General features: G+C 34.0%; 1 protein-coding gene across 1 annotated transcript in view; it reads right to left on the bottom strand.

The window, feature by feature from the left end:
• The window catches only part of KIF6 (kinesin family member 6), a 150,420-nt gene that overhangs the window by 118,031 nt on the left and 13,759 nt on the right, over positions 1-18,630 (bottom strand). The window contains exons 4-6 of the mRNA XM_050972402.1: positions 17,101-17,248; positions 14,451-14,560; positions 5,916-6,045 (exon numbers count right to left, since the gene is read on the bottom strand). Coding sequence (XP_050828359.1) covers positions 5,916-6,045; positions 14,451-14,560; positions 17,101-17,248 — 388 coding nt within the window. The remainder of the gene's footprint in view (positions 1-5,915; positions 6,046-14,450; positions 14,561-17,100; positions 17,249-18,630) is intronic.

The following is an 18,630-nucleotide window of genomic DNA, read 5'->3' as shown; positions in this document are numbered from 1 at the left end:
GCACAAAGCAAACGTTGCTATGACAGAAGCTGAAGAAATCATCATGCTTCTGAATAGGTATTGTTAAGCAAACTTGAGATTCACACTGCAGCAAAACCTTATCTATTTAAAAATAGGCTTTTAGTCACATTCATTTAATGCCAATAGAGGCAAAAAAAATTTCAAATCCTAAAAGAACATAATTTCAGGACTCTGAGTTCCAGACAGCACATGCAATATTTGCTCTACAAGGTTTTTATTGCCTATTCTGATACACTAGCCACAACTGTCGTTGAGTGTTCCAAGTAGATTTGGCTGAACTAGTCATTAGAAACTCCATCAATTTTCTCTCCACAGCTTTTTTTTTCCTCATGTAAATGGAAAAAAATAATGAAGCTGGTTTGGAAGTCATTGGCTAGAACCCCAAACTGATCTTTTTGTGAAGACCTTCTTCAGAGTAGAACCATGGCTTAATTACGATACAAATGCTCCTTTCTGTAGTATAATTCTCCCTCTGCTTTGGAGTTCCCATACACAGGAAGCTCACTAGAACTCTTGCAGAAAGCATAAAGCAATAAAAATTTCAACTGTTAAATGGGATGTGACCATGAAATGTTAATTTCATTATCTCCCCAAACTTAGCTACTTTTACCACACAAGTAGAGGCACAGCACAGAAGAGAAACGATGATGTGTTGGCATCTCTAGTCCAAGAACAAGCCTTTTCTTTTCCTATTTGGTTCTTATCTTACATATACAACTTCTGAGTATCACCACTCATCTGTTTAGAAAGTTTGAAAACAGAAAACAAATAACAGTTTCTGGACAGTGTCTCAGAGCCTACTAAAATGTTCCTTTGGTGGTTTTCAGCGTTCATTTTGGCTTTGTTAGTAGTATTCAAACCATATGTATATGAAATCATCTTAACACTAATTTGATGTGATGAAGGAAAAAAAAAAGAAAGAGGGGAGTGGCCTGGTTCTCAGCAGATGGTTGCTATTGTGAGAGTTATATATAGAACAACTGATGAGCAGCAGTTACTTACAAAGAATAATTTTTTCCAGGAACTCTGTTACATCATAAACCACATAAGCAGACTTCAGATGCTTTGGCATATCACGAGAACACTACAAAGGACTTAATGCCAGGTCATCTATTGCTGCCCATTTGTAGCATGGCAAAGGACAAATTCAGTAATATTGACTTGGTAAAGCATCAACACTTTATTTGATCATGGAAAATATGTACAAGGTGTATTTCAAGCCATACAAGCCAGTCTTGTTTTTTTCCAGGATGAAAATATACCTGCATTTGCTGAAATTAAATATACTGTATAGAAGCTTTGTGTCTTTAACTACTACATCTATTTATGCAATAGTTGCAAGAAGATGGCTTCTACTTAAATAAAAATTTTCATCACAGTCATACTGGAAGAAACTTCTGAGTTGGATATTTTTGTCAAGGAATGCAAGGTCAAGAACCATCGAAAAACTTGCTGGAACCTAAGCTGTCCATCTTAATCTAATTCTTACCCATCTTAAGTGAGCAAAGCACCGCAGGAATTCTTCCTTATACAGGAATTTATGTATTTCCCAAATCCTTTATTTGTTGCATCTGCTATTATAAATGTTTTCACAAAAAATAGCCAGAAATGGATGCTAAAGGTCTAAACAGCATTCTTAAGGATTCAGAACCTTTAACAGGACAAAGACATATAAAAAGCTGTTTGAAAATCACCACTAGACTAACAGAAGCTGCTACTATCTGGAAGAATAATGTGTTAAGTATGGCTGCCAAAACACTGACGGAGATAATACATTAAAGAGAGCAGGACCACTGGGACAAAACAATTTTGCAGGTGATAAATGCAGTTGTTAAGCCCATATTGCAAACCATCTCCACCTGGCAGGTTACACCATTCCAGAGGAATCTTTTCTTCCTTGAATCAAAATATTTAGACAGCAGAGGAATGATTTTCCTGTATGAGTGAATAAGTGACTAGCCAGTGCACAAAGAGATGTCAATTCAGAGTGCTCAGAATTTTTGAGAGAATGTCTCAGTGAAAACTTACAAAATTTTCTTTTAAGGAATGCTTTTTTTTCTTAAGGATTTTTTTGCTTCTGAACTTTTCAAAGAAGGGCAAAGGGAAAAAAGAGAATACTGATAGCATTCAAGATTGATATCAAATCAATTTTCTCCAATTTTGTGCTACAATCAGAGGGATATCTGTAGGAAGATGATCTGACAACTACAGTCATTTCACAGTTCAGATGGACATGTCTGTCTAATGAATATAAACTTCAGATCCAATGGAACTATGCTATAAGGAAGAGCATGCAAATTGAGGAATAAGAGGCCTGTCTTTATATCTGGTAGATGAGAGAGACCTCAGTATGTTTTTAGTTTCCTTTCTAAATAATACGTTACAGGTGAAAGGGCTCTTCAGTTGTACTTAAGTACACTTGTCATAGCTTGAAATTGAAAAATTTTGCTATGAAAATATCAGGATCAGAATAGGTGGAATCATTTCCTGAAAGCAATACTTTATCTTTACATATTTACTACATGTGCAGTTTCATAGTTAGACTATGATAACTTTTAAATTCAGGTAGCTTTTAAAGTAATTAATGTTCCCCAGTGAAAACATTATTAATATTATGTTATATAGTGCTTTTCACCCATATAAATCCCAAAGCATTTTAAAGATTATTCAAAGTAGTATGCATGATCAGTAATTTTTTTACCACACATGGAAATGAAAGCACCTGTGCTGAAATTTCAACGCTATTTGGTGCTCATAATACAGTATTACAGATTTGTCGGAGTGGAAATAAGTTAATAATTGATACCAAAGAGTAACCTAGGAATGCAGAAAGTTGTAATTTCTTCTAGACTGCAGCACTAATCCAGATAGCATGCATTTTTGTCAAAAGAAGCATTTAATCTCATATGCTCACACACTGAAATCCTATTTTTCCTATCTCATCCAGTAAAAAATGCAGTCAAACACTACCACTAGCCTTCTAAACATATTCAAGAGAATATCAATGTACAATAAATACAAATAGAATGAGTTCAATTCACAGGTCACAAGTCAGGCCCCACAACTAACCTTAAACCTTAAAGTTTCATTCTTTCTTGAAATAAATATATTTAAACATTGCCCAAAGCTTACTGATTGCCCCAATTGTACTTCAAACATTTTAAATCATGGAACAAATGCCGTGTCTTATACACTGTGCGCCAAATTTAAAAAATGGAGTGCTGTAGGTATAAAACCATGCATTGAAACATTTCCTTCCTCATTAGAGCAAAGTACCTTTTCCTTAGAGGAAAAAAATAAATTCTGACTGTACACATAATTGCAGTCCTCAGATGTACTAATCTCAGAAAAGGATTTAACAATTTTGATATTGCTGCGTATCCTTGGGAGGCTACCTTACTCTATTGCTTTTAGAGAAATACTAAAAACCACTAAGAATTCTCAAAGTCACTGAGGTTTAGGCATGTTATTTCAAAAGGCAGGGGTCATATGGGATTCCCATCACAAGAACTTAGAAAAAACCACTTCAGCTGAAGATATATTAATAGTATACCAAGATAAAATGCTCTGAGAACACTACCTAAATGGCCAAACACTTATTTCAACACAGGAGCTTTTTTAGTTGTTGCTGCTACCAATTGCTTATACTGCAAATTTGATTTTTAAATCCTCAGCATGCATTTCAGATACTGAAATCATAAAGTTGCCTTAACAGATAGAACATATAAGAAAACAGTTCAGATTTTATAACCTGTTGCTGCAGATTCTTATGTATTCAAATGTATCCAGAAACTGCTTTATCAGAAAGCAAACAAAAATTTAGTCCTTACATTCAGCAGAACTGCCAATAAAAGACTCCTTTTTTATGGTTTTGATCTCTGCCTATTTCTCTCTGGCAAAATATGAGACAAAAAATTCCTATTTGGATTTTTACATTATGAATTGTCTGTGCACAAATGTCTCCCATCTTATCATTTACACAACTTGTAGTGCACATCAAAGCAAGAGGAAAGGACCAGTCCTACATTGCCTAGTAAAGCAAGCCTAAGCAAACTAGATTAGTTTCCTTTTTTTCCCCTTCTCTTGGACTATATAGTTACATGCAAGAAAGAAGCATTCAGTTATAAATGTTCTCTTAGATTCTGAAATTGAATGAATGAACAAATATTGCCTGTAAAAAACTTTTAATATTGTGATGATTTTTTTAGCATAATCAGTGATGAAGGAAAAATGCACCCATCAAACCACAAGTTAGACTGCATTAGCATAGGCAATGCAGAAATTAAATTGTCATTCTTATTTTCAAAATAGTCAACTCTTTAAAGAAGGGTTATTCAGGGTTAAAGCACTAGATTGCAATTTTAGAGGATACAGATCTCATATGTGATCCATGACAGTCACCTGAGTTTTTCCACAGCCAAACTCATTAAAAAAGATGAATCCAGCATTTATTTTACTTTCTTTTCTATTTAGGTTTATTAATCTTGCTTCTTTTTCTTTAAAGTTTACTTAAGAGGGTTCTAATCTTCAGAGATCAGAAAGTGTTATCATAACTCAAGATTTAAAAATATGGTTCTCCAGAAAAGTTATGTTTTATGTCTTAAGTCCTCTTTCTTAGAGTTCTAGATTAACCCTTTTCTCTTCTATTACACTTGGTCAAGTTACTCTTCTCCACATGGCACCAATTTTTCTATTTTAATATCATGAAGCAGTTCCTTGCCTAAATGCTCAGGTTTATGAGAAGGTTTAAATGCTCAGGTTTATGTGGATTATCTCTTGCCTTAATATATTCCTACCTCTCAAAATATAACTGTTAAAACAGTCATCCTTGAGAAAGGTAACACTTATTCTATTTATTTTTTGCAATCAAATGCTTCTTCCCCTGTGTCCAGGTATATGTGGTCATCCAGCAGGAACACGGAACTACCTAACTATTCATATACTCTAAGTGTCTTTCTTGTCAATGATTTACAATATATCCTTTTGGAGATACAGAAGAAGAAAACCCAAAAAGTTCTAAAACGGAATTAACTCTGTTGTAGTAAAGACATATTGCCAGTGCTCATATTATACAATGCACTTTTTATATTTACATTCCATATCCAAGTATGAAGGGGAAGAAAAAGAACTTTACATATATGGAAACATTTAATTTGAATTTTTCAGAATCAGTAAAAACATCCTTGTGCTTGCATTTTGGCACATATTTATTCTGAATTTCCTTTGAACAACCATCTGGGTTTTTGGTAGGTTTTGTTTATTTGTTTGGTTTGGGAAATTGTTTGTTTTGTGTTTTTCCACATAAGACCATATGTTTATGCAGTAAGAAGGAAAAAGGGAACTTATACTAAGTACTTCAAAGGCAATTGAGGGCTTAGTCATAGAATCATAGAATGGTTTGAGTTGGAAGGGACGATAAAGATCACCTTGTTCCAACCTCCCAGTCCCCTCACACTCCATGAGCAGAGACACCTTCCACTAGAACAGGTTGCTCTGGGCCCTGTCCAACCTGGTGTTGAACACTTCCAGGGAAAAAATTCACTGGGAATATTTGACAATGCTTTGCAAGGACATATTTTCTTATCTTTACATATCTGTGTGTGTTGATACATACCACATACAAAAATAAGTCTATAGTTTATGAGAATTTATGTATTCTACTTAGATGAATTCCAGTAAGTTATGACATCAAGGGTCACCAATCAGATCCACTATGGAACACTATCAACAGAGAAATGCTTATTTAATTTCACTGCAGAAAAACACTCAAAAAGAGGATACAAATTTACATCCAAGAACTTCTAAAATATACATTTTATTTCAGAGAGGAGGAGATATGTTTTTGACCATTTTAACTTTGGTGGTGTTAAGAATATTAGAGCAGCAAATCTCACCTCAGCAATCATTCTGTTGGTGTCCCCCAAGAAAAGTAGGTTTAAGGCTTCCTCTTCATTTGTTGCTTGCTGAAGAGACAAGTTTTTCAGATGAATGTTTTGATCAGAGTCTTCCATTATTGTCACTTTTCTACATGCAAAATAAAAACAACCTTGAAAACTAGAGTTTTAATGCAATGTTGTTTCCTACTTTAATTTTGATCGCACCTAAAAGGTGAAATCTAAAACCCGAGTCAAATCATAACAAAAGAACATGAAAAATAATTGAAACACATTAAAGGAAATGTTGATTTCTTTTTTTATTGTCACCTCCTTTTTATTCCTTTATTACAAAACTTCACATAGAAAAGGAATATAAGAAAACTGTATGTTTTAGAGAAAGCTTTGGTATTTTTATTTATTGAGATATTAAAATTTCAAGAGTAAGAGATTAGATGAATCATCACAAACAAATAATATGTAAGGGTTTGTTCGCTATTACCAAGTACAGATGATACATAAAGCATACCATTATTTTGACGTACAAATACACATGGAATATTTCAGAATCAACAGATCTGTAGTCAACATGTTTCTAATAACTTTAGAAACATTTGTCAAGACTATTTCTCTTTTCATTTTTCTTAAATGGTAGTAACTACAACTGTAAATTATCCCTTTCTTAAATTAAAAGCAAGCTAACAATGATTTTATTTATTCCCCCTGTTAGAAATGTTCTTAATTACCCATCTATAAGACTAAATCTGTCAGAAAGGAATTGGATGCATGTAACAAGGATATGGCAAAAGCTCCAGAAGAGCTGCTAAATATTACTGAAAATCCTTTTCCCTTTGAATAGTCCTTCAACATAAGATTTTTTTTTCTTTTGAAATGGTAAAGGAGAGTTAAACTTTATTGGCATTGCTGAGTAGACATTAGTGTCTCCTCAGCTGGGACATTCTTTAGTATCCAACATGGAAGCCAAGTAGTTGCCTCACTGGATTTGGAAAACTCAGAATAATCTGTTAAAACAGAAGTACACTAAATCTGAGGATAAATAACATGTCCAGAGTGAATTACATGTTCAGAAACAATTTAAAACAAATTAGAGCTTTTTTAAAAGTTGGGAGTTGTTTTTATTTAAACTTAAACTTTATTTTCTGTGTAAGCATAGATAATATTTTCTATACTTACATACACACCTATATGTATACATATACATATATAAATATTTTTTCATGTTCTTCAAGATAAACCACAAGAGGGAGTATGGGGCTTGAGTTTTTATCAGTAGGTAGTTGCAATTTAATTACTCTTAAGTTGCTTCAAAACCAGAGAGACTGGGCTTGAAGCAACTTAGAGTAATTAAACTGCAAGAACTACTTACTGATAAAAACTCTTGCTTTACTTTCCTTTCTCCCCCACCCTGCCCCAAACTGAGAATGAAAACAAGCATCAAAGCAGCATTCCATAATATTACTCCTAGACCTTGTGGGAGTAGTTCACACTCTGATGGTCAAACATTCAAATGAACATAGAGAAATAATTTTAACACATTGCAATGCACTCCCTCTTTTCAAGAAAAATTGCAGATAAAAGTATACACAAAGTGTCTTTGATAGTCATAATAATTGCTCTTCCAAGTATGATTGCTTCCCATTGTTAGCCTTATATTTGTGTGGTGATATAAGACATTTATATAATCAAGAAACTCAGCTTCCCCATGCATAAACCCCAGAGCATAATTCTGGTCTTGTGTATCAAACTTTTGATAATGTCAGGTTGTATTCTGTCTGCATCTGTGTGTGCATCACACACGAAAGCCCAGAGCAGTTCTGATTGCAGTATACCCTTATTAACTTGTGCACTTTCCTGCATCAACTTAGCTGCCACCAATGCAGGAGAGCCTTGCACACTGAATGCTTTCATTTATTAAATTCTTGTTGCTAGTAAACATTGACCTTAAAGCTTCTTTGATTAATTAATACTACATCATTAATTTGTGCACTATAAATAATAATAAAAAATCCCCTTAATATATTTTTGAAAACAAATGACCATTTTAAACATCAAGCTTCCTATTATTATATCTGTCTCTTGGGCTTAGAATTGAAGAAATCTAAAATAATCTCAAAAACTTTATAAATATTTGAAAACTGATCATAATGATGCAAACAAACAAAATATGAAGATACTATGCCAATACATGAGCAGGATATAGTGATACTGTGTCATTGTGAGAAGACTACAGAGCCAAAATTACCTTTAGGATAATGTTAAAAGAGAAAAGCAGCAAGTATGCATCTTGGAGTCTGTTTAGAACAGAATAAATAAATGGATACATATAGGTAATGTTTCTTAAAAGTGCAAGGAACTTCAGCTTTCAGGAAAGAATTGTCAGGATAATCATCTTAGAAATCATCACATAAAGGTGATCTTCCAAAACATCAAGAATACACATGAGTATATGAATACCACAACAGAGGACAAAGTCAACACTTATTTAAGAGGCAAGGTCACAAAGTTATTCAGCTACCACCACCACAACGGCACACAGATTTGATTTTCCATCTGTCCTGGGTTGATTATATGATGCTTTTATCCCCAGTTGTCTGGTTTTTTTATGCACCTTTAAGGCTTGTTCCGAGACTGCGGGGGCAGGGGGAGAGAAGAAGTGCAGAGTTTTGTTTCCAGATAGTGCACTCCTCCACATTCCTCCTCCTGGACTTTGTTGTCTGTGGATGGACAGACAGCAGGACAAAGCTCTCCTTTGCTTTTAGTTAGTTTCATCTAGCTGAGGCAAAGAAGTTCCCCGGACTTTTTCTTCCTTTTCTTTGGACATGTTTAAACCTGCTCTGGACTGAACATCCAGAAGAGCACCAGCAGCTCGCACCTGTGGCCCATTGGGCCAGGCCTGGGCATTTCCAGTGCCAGAGGAACTGATAAGAGACTGAGTGAATTGAGCTACAGCCCATGGAGGGGACTTTGTGAGTTTGTCTCTCTTTTGGACCAGCAAGAGGTTTTATTGTTTAATATTGTTTAGGCTTTATTCTTTAATAATCAGTTTTTTCCACTTTTCTCCAAAGAGGTATTTTTCCCAAACTGGTTGGGGGAGGTGCCGATTGTGCCTGCTTTCTAGAGGAACCCCTTTGGGGGTTTTCTCCCAAATTTTCCCTGAACCAGAACACCATCCAACACCATCTCCCTTATGATACATGGCAGAACTATGAGATGAGTAAGGGCTCGGCTAGACTGCTTGCTTGACACAATATAATGTGATAGGAAATCCTTCCCACTGTCTCCAATGGATTCTGTTTTGAGACAACAGAAACACAGTTGGGCTGTTCTGGATGCTAAGGACATGACTGGAGACTGTTACATATTTAGGGATTAATGATTCATGTCACAGTGAACCTGAGCAGGCAGAGCCTGTGAGGTGCTGTGCACACAGCAGGGTATTCAGGCCCAAGTTGTGCTGCACAGATCCCTGGGCTGCCAGATAAATTCACTGAGTTCTCAAGAGAGCACCTTCTAGAATGAAGTTGTTTTCTTGTAAGAAAATCATACACAGGCTCAAAAGAGCAAAAGGGAGACCTCTCCATGGCCAGGACCTGTACTTCTCTTGCTCATGGTGCAGTGCACCATGGGGAAATCATTCAGGCTCTGTTCAATGCTGCATGGATTCAGGGCACCCAGCCCGTGATGGGATGCAAGATTTACTTGCCACCTATCTTCATCCTCTTATTTTGTCTTACCGAAGCAGTTTCCCTATGAAGCCATTTGTTGCGAAACCTTTCTCACTGAAATCTGGAAAAAGCTGTGCACTCTCTCTCTCTCCCCCCTCACCCCACCAAGTAGAACAAGGAATCAAAACCAAACCAGCAAGATCGGTGGTTCATGTACAAACAAACACAGAAAATCTGTTAGAATTTGTAGGCAACTTCAATAATCTCACTCACAAAAAAAAATTGTTAAATAAATTTTGACATCTACTCAAATGCTTGTAGAAAAGTTACCTTAAAAAAGTTTTACTAGACTTTATACTCTTTCAGGAAACAAATCAACAAAATGCATGGATGTGAATAACTAATATATCCTGGTATGCTGAAGTTATTGTATGTATTTTAAGTGTAATTTGTTTGAACTGTAATCAAAAAATCATAATCTTTGAATAAATTATTCAAAACAGTTTTTAGCTGTTTCATTAACAAAGCCTAACGTTACAAAACTTTGTATTCTCTTAACCTTTTGTATTCAGTAGTAACACAATGAATACTCTTAATTTTGAAAGAACATATTTTATATAAAAAAGTGAACTACTAATATTATTAGCCATAGAAGTTTTAAAATGCTGATAATTCTCAGAATGCTGGAAACATAGTTCTTGTAGGTTTATGGTTGGTGGCCATTTTCCAAATGACATAGTTGGTACAGCCATTAAAAGGGGCTGACATTAACACTGTTGAGATTGGAGGGAAGAATTAGGTTTATTTTCATCAAAAAATTAGACTGAATAAAATATATTTCTTATATGTTTTAAATTATTCCTTATTTTAGCCTTCTTTGTTAAGGAAAACCAGAATTATTTTAGTAGTTGTTTTAGCTTTCCATGTCAGCAATTTGGTAACTCTTAAAGCCCTTGGAGGGCAGTAGAGGAACAGAAGAGAACCAACTCATTTGAGGTAATTCACCAATATGCAGTAACAGGTTTTGTTTTAAAGGGAAATTATTTCACACTGATCCCATGGAACATAACAGTTCTGCATGTTACTAATATATATTGATATAGACATCATTGCTGATGTTTGAAGTTAATCGGCTCTTAACTTAAAGTGTGGTTTCCTTAAAGTAAGACTACATCACACTTAAAATTAAATATTTCCTTCTCAAAGAGGACTTTAAAGAATCTTCACACAAAAATGGGGAATCCCTTTTGTTGACTTGAAATTTAGATTCTATTTTCCCCTGGCCACATCACTGTGGAGAGTAATGGTTGTCTGAGCTCCCTGACAAGTACCTCCTCAATTACTGCAGCTTAGATTGTCACTCTAAGGAAAAACACCACTAATTGTGGTTAGCCTTCACATGCCATCAGAGAGGTAAAGCAGTAACTTATTGCTTACCTATGAATTAATCTAGTCATTTCTGACTAATGGTTCTATAACTTCAGTTTTTACATTTGTGCTATATATGATGTCAAAAAATCTCTTACTTCTGGATAAATAAGAATATGTTAGGAAGAACTTTACTGATAGGTTCTAACTAAAGTGAAATTCAGTAACATTTGGTCACATATACACTACAACCAAGAACCTGTTGGAGATAAAAGGCTACTTCACAAATGCACAGCAAATTAAAAGCTTTAGAAAAGTATTCCTAGTTTGAACGCTCCTGCAAAACTTTTATAAAAACATAAGGTGGCAGTAAGTATTTAAACAGTGTTCTACCAGCTTTATTTTACAGCAATAATTTCATACCTTTGTGATTTGAAAACAATCATAATTTCTTTGTAAGAACATGGAATTCTCTACAGCTACAAACAGAATTAGATTGTCAATATTCAATTCAATTTCTTCATAGCTCTGTGTAGGAATCTGCATATGCATACATACAGATGTGCAGCTGTATGGCCCATATTCATGCATTTGTCAGGAATTTACTTCCAGAAAAGTAGTGGTTGTTTTTGTGAGAGCCTCTTCCTTTCTCATCTGGCAGACTTGGATGAAATGAGTAAGCAGTGCTAAGATGAAAATTTCATAGTCTACAGAACACACAAAGCATGGCTACACACTAACCTTTTCTTCAGGAGCTGTGATTCCAAGTCTAATCATGAAATGTTTCGATGGAATGGGCAATTTAAAAAATGTTTATTATTCCCTTTGCCTCAAGCATCAAATACAATTTTAATGTCTCATTTTTTCAAATACTATCAACAAGCCTTTCACAACTTCTATCACCTGAATGCAATCTGTGTTTAGTCCTTAAAGCTAAGAATGAAGAGTTTGCTGGTCAGAAGTACATGCTTTCATTCAAATTACATCCCCTTCTTTTGCAAGAACATGGACAGCAATACTGTTCCAGAACAATCTGCACATTATATGAGGTTAACTAATCTTTTTGCTTATTCTTCTAAAATGACACATTTCTTCAATACTCTTCTTGACCATCTTAAATACTTAGGAAAGTATCAGCACTGACTGCTAATATTTACCCAAGAATATAGGGTTTGAAGCCATAAAAAGCCTTTGGCTTTTTATGGTGCTCAAAGCTTAGATGATCCACTGTGGAGTTCATCAGAAAATTATATATAATATGACACCCTTAAAGTACAAAAACCAAATTCTTTTTAATATTCACAATAAATACAGGCTTTCAGGCAAACTTCAAGTTATTATTTTGTATTCTGCTTACTTTTACTAAAATATTATGAGGTTTTCAGCATATAAAATTCTCCAAAAAAATATACATTAGATGATAAACACAGATAAGTTTTAAAAAATGTGATTATTTGCTTATAAGTAACCTCTACCTTATCTATTAAGAAAATTAATCAAGTGATTGAAATACAGTTAATCATGCAACCACCTATTCTTGCAGCTTTTACTGCCTTTTTAGATCAGAATGACACTAGAATTTTTAAGTTTTGAATTCCCAGACTACAATATTAAAAAATAAACAGAACATATTTTATTAATAAATACTTCTACACATACTAAATGTGACTCATGTAGATATAATTTTAGATTACAGAACATATTCTATTGACAATGTACATTTACAGGTAATTATGATTATCCCAGCATGCTTTATTCCTAATTTACAATCAAATTATCCATCAACTTTTAAGCTTTAAAACAACCTTACACACAACACAGTTTTTCTTTAGTTCCATTGAATCACCACACAAACTTAGTTGGAGGATTCTAAAAATCACAATTATTAGGAAATATTCAGTACCTAGTTTGAAAATATGATATTTTCCAGAGCATGTGACCCCAAATATCTGTTTCAAAGTTGCAATTATATTATTAAAACTCAGTTTATTTGAATTGAATAAATTCATTCTTATAAAATGTGAAATGGAATGAGTTCAGATAGAATATTTCAAGTAACTTAATAAATGAAATTATTAATGCAATAAACTTGAATAACTTGCTGGCATTAAATCTAATAAGTAGAAAAATGTGTAACACACTATTTACTATTTTTTGTCCATGCAAAAATGGACACAGAACTAAATTATATTATCCAAACTAGCCTCTGACTAAAATTTTTGTCTGAATGCCACAGGAAGCAGAAAATAAATTAGAATCCTAAACTTCATCATGAAAGACACTGATGATGACACACAGTCTACATAGCACTGATGTTTCATAAAGAAATAAATTCTACTTCCATTTTTCAGGTAAAGAAACTGAAACAATTAGACCAATTCACAGCCCAGTCCCACACTTTGCATTTGCCTGCTGCCTTCCTAATCTCTAGACTAGATTCTTTCATAAAGATCAATGTTGAAAATTATTTTGAACATACATATCCTAGATACCCCACACTGCATGGAAAAATAAAGCTCCATTCAAATACCATAAAATATTGTGTTGCAAGATTTTTTTAATGAATAAAATGGTTTAATAATATGCTAATTACATAATGAGTTATTTCAAAATAAAAACTATTTATTTTCTTTTATTGTCCCATTGAAAATTTTCAGCACGTTTCCTGCTCTTGTATCAGCAGTGATTTCACTGCTATTTACAAGTGTCTGTTACTATTGTGTTGAGTGATAAAATTCTTGGTGCCCAGCATTATTTCAGGGCACTTGCGAATCCAGTAAACAACTCACTTACTCACGCCTATTTAGTGTTTGCTTAGCTATTTAAAAATAACACAGACTATAAACTATTATTTCATAATTGGAGATCTGATACATTAGAAATCTTTAACTTCATCAGCTGGAGCATTCATAATCTACAAACTTTTGTTTACTACCCTTCTCCAATCATTAGATGCTAGCATCTGATCAATGACTACTATTATAACAACCAACTTCTCTGAAGGAAATACACTATTCTTTGGAGTTACTTGAGGTCTATTTTCTAGCTGTAACTTACCTTATTCCATAATTGCATATTCTAGAAAAATAATTAACCTTGAAGGAAAAGGTCCAAATAGAAGCAGGGAGATTCTCATTACTGCTGTAAGGAAATACCACCCGTTACATGTCTCTGCCACACACAGTCATACATGCCATATAAAGAGACAAGCTGCCATGAGAAAAAAAAGTGTACCTTCTCCTTGTCAGTGGCTGCAAGAGATCTCTTCTGTGTAATAGCAACAAACACTCTTAATCCTTTCACCTTTGGTTACTCCCTACCCTCCGTACACACAAAATAACAGAATATTTAGGCACTGTTGATAAAATTGTTTACACAAAGTATTCTGATTAAATTAACACTGAGATCAGTAGCACAACGTCAAAAAGTCCTTAAACAATGTAATAGGGTATATGAAAATGATTCCTCTTGGTTTTGATGATTCTCTGTATTTATTACTTACGGCAAATCTTCCATTTTGGAGGCCTCATGTCTTGGGTCAAGCAGATCATAACCACATTCATTGTAGATTTCCAAGTAGGAAACATGAGTTGTGTACACTTTACTGCTATCCTGGATAAGAAAAAAAAATAGTGTTATAAACAGAAGACAGAGGTAGATCAAAAGACAAATTTATTTCTATGGCTTCTAGGTCACTTTCTCACGTTGTCTATTTTCAGGGATATGGTGCACATGTTCAATTTCTGGTACTTTCATGGTTTGTGTTATCATCTGTATAAGGACTCAAGAAGAAGAAAGGAGAAAAAAAAACAAACCCATAAAATCTCCCAACCAAAACAGAGACACACAACATTCACTAAAACAAAAATCCCCCACAAAAACCACCATTACCATGAGTTTAGTCTGGGATTTTTAATTGATTCTGTACACTTAAAAAAGTCTGTATATATTTAGAAGACGTGACCTGCTTACAGAACTATGTAACATGACATTTTTCACTTCTGCACTAAAAAAAAGAAAGTTTTTATAAAAAGGTAAATGTTCATATTATGGAGAGAAAGACTGTGTTTAAAGAAAAAACAAAGCAAAAGTAAAAAGAGCAACAAAAGAAAGATTTATTTCATTTAGAAACATCACTGACATACTGCTTTCATTCTCTTCATCATAACATTATAGCACTGTATATGATGTCAGCTGTTCTCTGCAATCACAATTCTTTTGGTAAACTACATTGCCAAAAAATAATTTAACACAACTGAGTTTTGCCGACAATTTTCCCCTGCCCCAAAGCCAAATCCAAACAACATAAACCTCAAAATAGTGGGCTATGATTTCCAAAATTAAAGAAGTAAAAGAATAAAGAAATCAGTCACTTCTTTTCAGCAGTCAAAACCACTGTGAAAGCACTCATATCACAGTTGAAATGTAATAATTCAATCCACTGCAGTTTTTTTTGCAAAATACTTTGAGATATAACTTGTCACTTTCATTTAATAATTATTTCCCATGTTTTTTTAATTTGTTATGACAGTATTCACTATTTCAAAGCACATAATTTAAAAGATATACTACAGATGGATGGAAAAATGTAGTAAGGAGCAGTTCAAACAGGATGCCATGGAAATAGGAGAATTTCTAAATTAAAAGGAGATGCTATTAAAAACAAAGGCTTGATTTGCTTCTCATTTAGTTCTCCAATTTTGTTTCTTTGGTTTCAAATTGCGCTGTCTGCCCAAGTAAGAGCTTAACAAGTGTTGTATTTCATGTCCCTGATTTCACTTTCTCCTGTTTCATCCTACGTAGGGTCAGAAGGCAAAAGATTCTTCTCCAGATTGAGCACCTTCCAAACCATAGTTGTAGGTATAAAGAAATGCAACAGGGAAAAGATACGAAAAGAAAGGCAAGAGGAAAGATAAAACACCAAGAAGAGATCCTTTAAAGTGCACTAAGAAAAAAATAATTTTATGAAACAATGATCTGGAAGCAGGAAAATTGAAATAGCCCTATAAGGGTAACTAAGTATAGCTTTTGATCCAAAATGCAGTCTGAAATGGGAAACATTCATATTTCTGTGCTGAGCATTCAACAAACATACTAGTTATTTCTTATTCTATTATTTTTTAATTGCATAATTAACATTAGAAAAGAATGGTGGTGTGTTAACACTGTTTGTTGTTGGCAATTACATGATAAACCTGTCCACTTTCCACAACAAAAGTCCTCCATGGAGGTTGTGTAAGTACAGCAGAAGGGCTAAGATAACATGATCCTTGGGGTTTTCTTTCATTTCCATTCCCACAATGGCAAGTTTTTGTGCACCTTCCACATGCTGTGTACATTTACCTGCAAAAGCCATACTTGCAAAGACCTAAAGTAATTACTCACTCTTGTTAACCCTTACTGAGACAGGGCATGTTCATGTGACTGAGCCATATACCCTTCTGCAAACAGATTGGTACTCTGTAGTACACGACTGAAAGAGTATAAATGTATAGTGGAATGATTAATGGCAAATCATCTTTAAATTGGCTTAATTAAATAGCTTTGCTAAAATGTGAAGATTAATGAGTCATAGGCCTGGTGGAATAAATGAAGAGACAAAACATAAATTACACCAGACTCCTCTCTTCACTTTCTCCTATAATTATAAAAGTACTGGAATAATTGACTGTGTTGACTCATGTAAGTATTTCAGACACTAAAAGAAAATTAAATTTCTCACAAACATAATAAACCTAACAAAAAAATCAGTGTGCTTACTCTGGCACATCCTTTCACTTATTGACTCATTTCATCACATAAAAAGTCAAAATGAAATGCAATGTATGCAATACACAACCAGAGTGGAGCTGATATAAGTGTTAGACAAGGAGAATAACCTATGTGATCTGAAGGTATGCTGCACCAACTAAAAATAGCCTGGGTTTTAAAACTACAAAAGCCCCCCACAATGATGCCCATAATTTTCAGACTATTGCAATAAACCAGGTAGCCAAAACAACTACAAATATATTCTTGCACACAGCAAGTTAGATATTTTGTTAAGCGTTAGTTTTAGGATTTCCACTGATACTATTATAAAAACAACCATTAGCAATAGTTAAATATTTGAAACCAGACATTAGAAATAAAGAGAAAATCATGTTCCATACCTTCTGCAATTGATCAAAAATATAAGATAAAGTCCTGGGAATGATGCCTCGATCACTGTAGCGTTCTGCTCCTCCTGTGATGGTAAAAGTTTTGCCACTTCCTGTCTGACCATATGCAAAGATAGTACCATTGTATCCAGCCAAAACACTACACAATTAAAAAAAGGAAGATAATTAACATTTAAGGCAGAACATATTGTCCATGATCAACTTCGTATAGAACCAAAATACAGTTAACAGTAATTCTAAATTCCATAGTAACTATCTTTGGTAATACAAGAGTACACTTTAATATATATATTCTAGATTATATAAAATTTAAACTATCTAGAATGGAAGGATTTCTTGACTTAATGCCTTGACTTAGTCCATTATTAGCTGATCCTACTTATTACTATTTACACTACCTTTTCATACTTTTTAGTTTGGCAGATGATTTTTTGCAAGGATGATATTTAATCCCTTTAAAGACTGTAGGTGCAAGGAATTATGCCATTCATACACGAGAAAAATCAAGAAATATTTCACATAGGACTTTATTAAATGTAAACAGAAAAAATATATTATGGTTAGAAAATCATGTAAGGATACTGTTATACCAGGGTCCAGCTTTTATTCTGAGACTGACTACACTGAACGACACCAGACTATGCTTTGAAAAGGGAATGCAGGAGAACCTGTGCTTAAATCAGTGCAATAAAACCTTCTATGAAAACACACAAACCCACATTAGTAACAGTAAACTTTTCTGTTAAGACTGTACAAGAAGTTTTGATAGAAAAGACAAAATAGCTACTAATGACATAGCATGAAATGACATTCAGACTCATCTTTTTCACACCTCTTATTTCTGTTTGCAGAAGTGTCTAATGAAAGTCCAGTTCAAATATCTTTCTTTAATTCAACACACTGCCACCATTGACTTCCACCGTATTTCCACTAAACAGAAGATAAGCTTAATAGTCTTAAATTTTTGATTGGATTCACTATGTTTAAGGACCTACTAAGTTTGTTCAACAAATTGAAAAGTAAAAATTATTCTTGTGTATTTTGTTTAAAGAAGAAATGATAAATAAGCTACAATTTTAATAAATAAAAAGAGGGAAAACAACCCTTGTGTAAGAGGAAAAGAAACATGTATATAGATAGCTGCTGGTCTGGCGCCACAAGAGAGGCAATGATTCTCCAACTTATTAAAGTTTATTTAAAGGCCTGAGTAGTTGCCAAATTGCTTATTTTAATCCATTAGAGTAGGATGTCAAAGACAAAACCAGAAAAATGTTGAAAGGAGCCACAGTGAACATCTGCTCCCAAAATGCACAAAGATGGAATATATATAGATATTAGATTCCAGATGTTACAAATCAAAACAATTATTATGATAAAACACCTCATTCATCTATCTTAGGAATTTCTAGTGCCCACTGTCACAATATCTGAATGCTGACAACAGTAATGAGTTGTCAGAAGGTAGGGGGTATCAACAGCAGTTCAGACATGGCAGATTCAAACCTAAGAGGAAATGATTCT

Source organism: Serinus canaria, chromosome 3 (assembly GCF_022539315.1).
Source record: "Serinus canaria isolate serCan28SL12 chromosome 3, serCan2020, whole genome shotgun sequence".
NCBI lineage: Eukaryota > Metazoa > Chordata > Aves > Passeriformes > Fringillidae > Serinus > Serinus canaria.
Note: the sequence above shows the minus strand (reverse complement) of the source record. Positions and strands in the feature narration are given on the sequence as shown.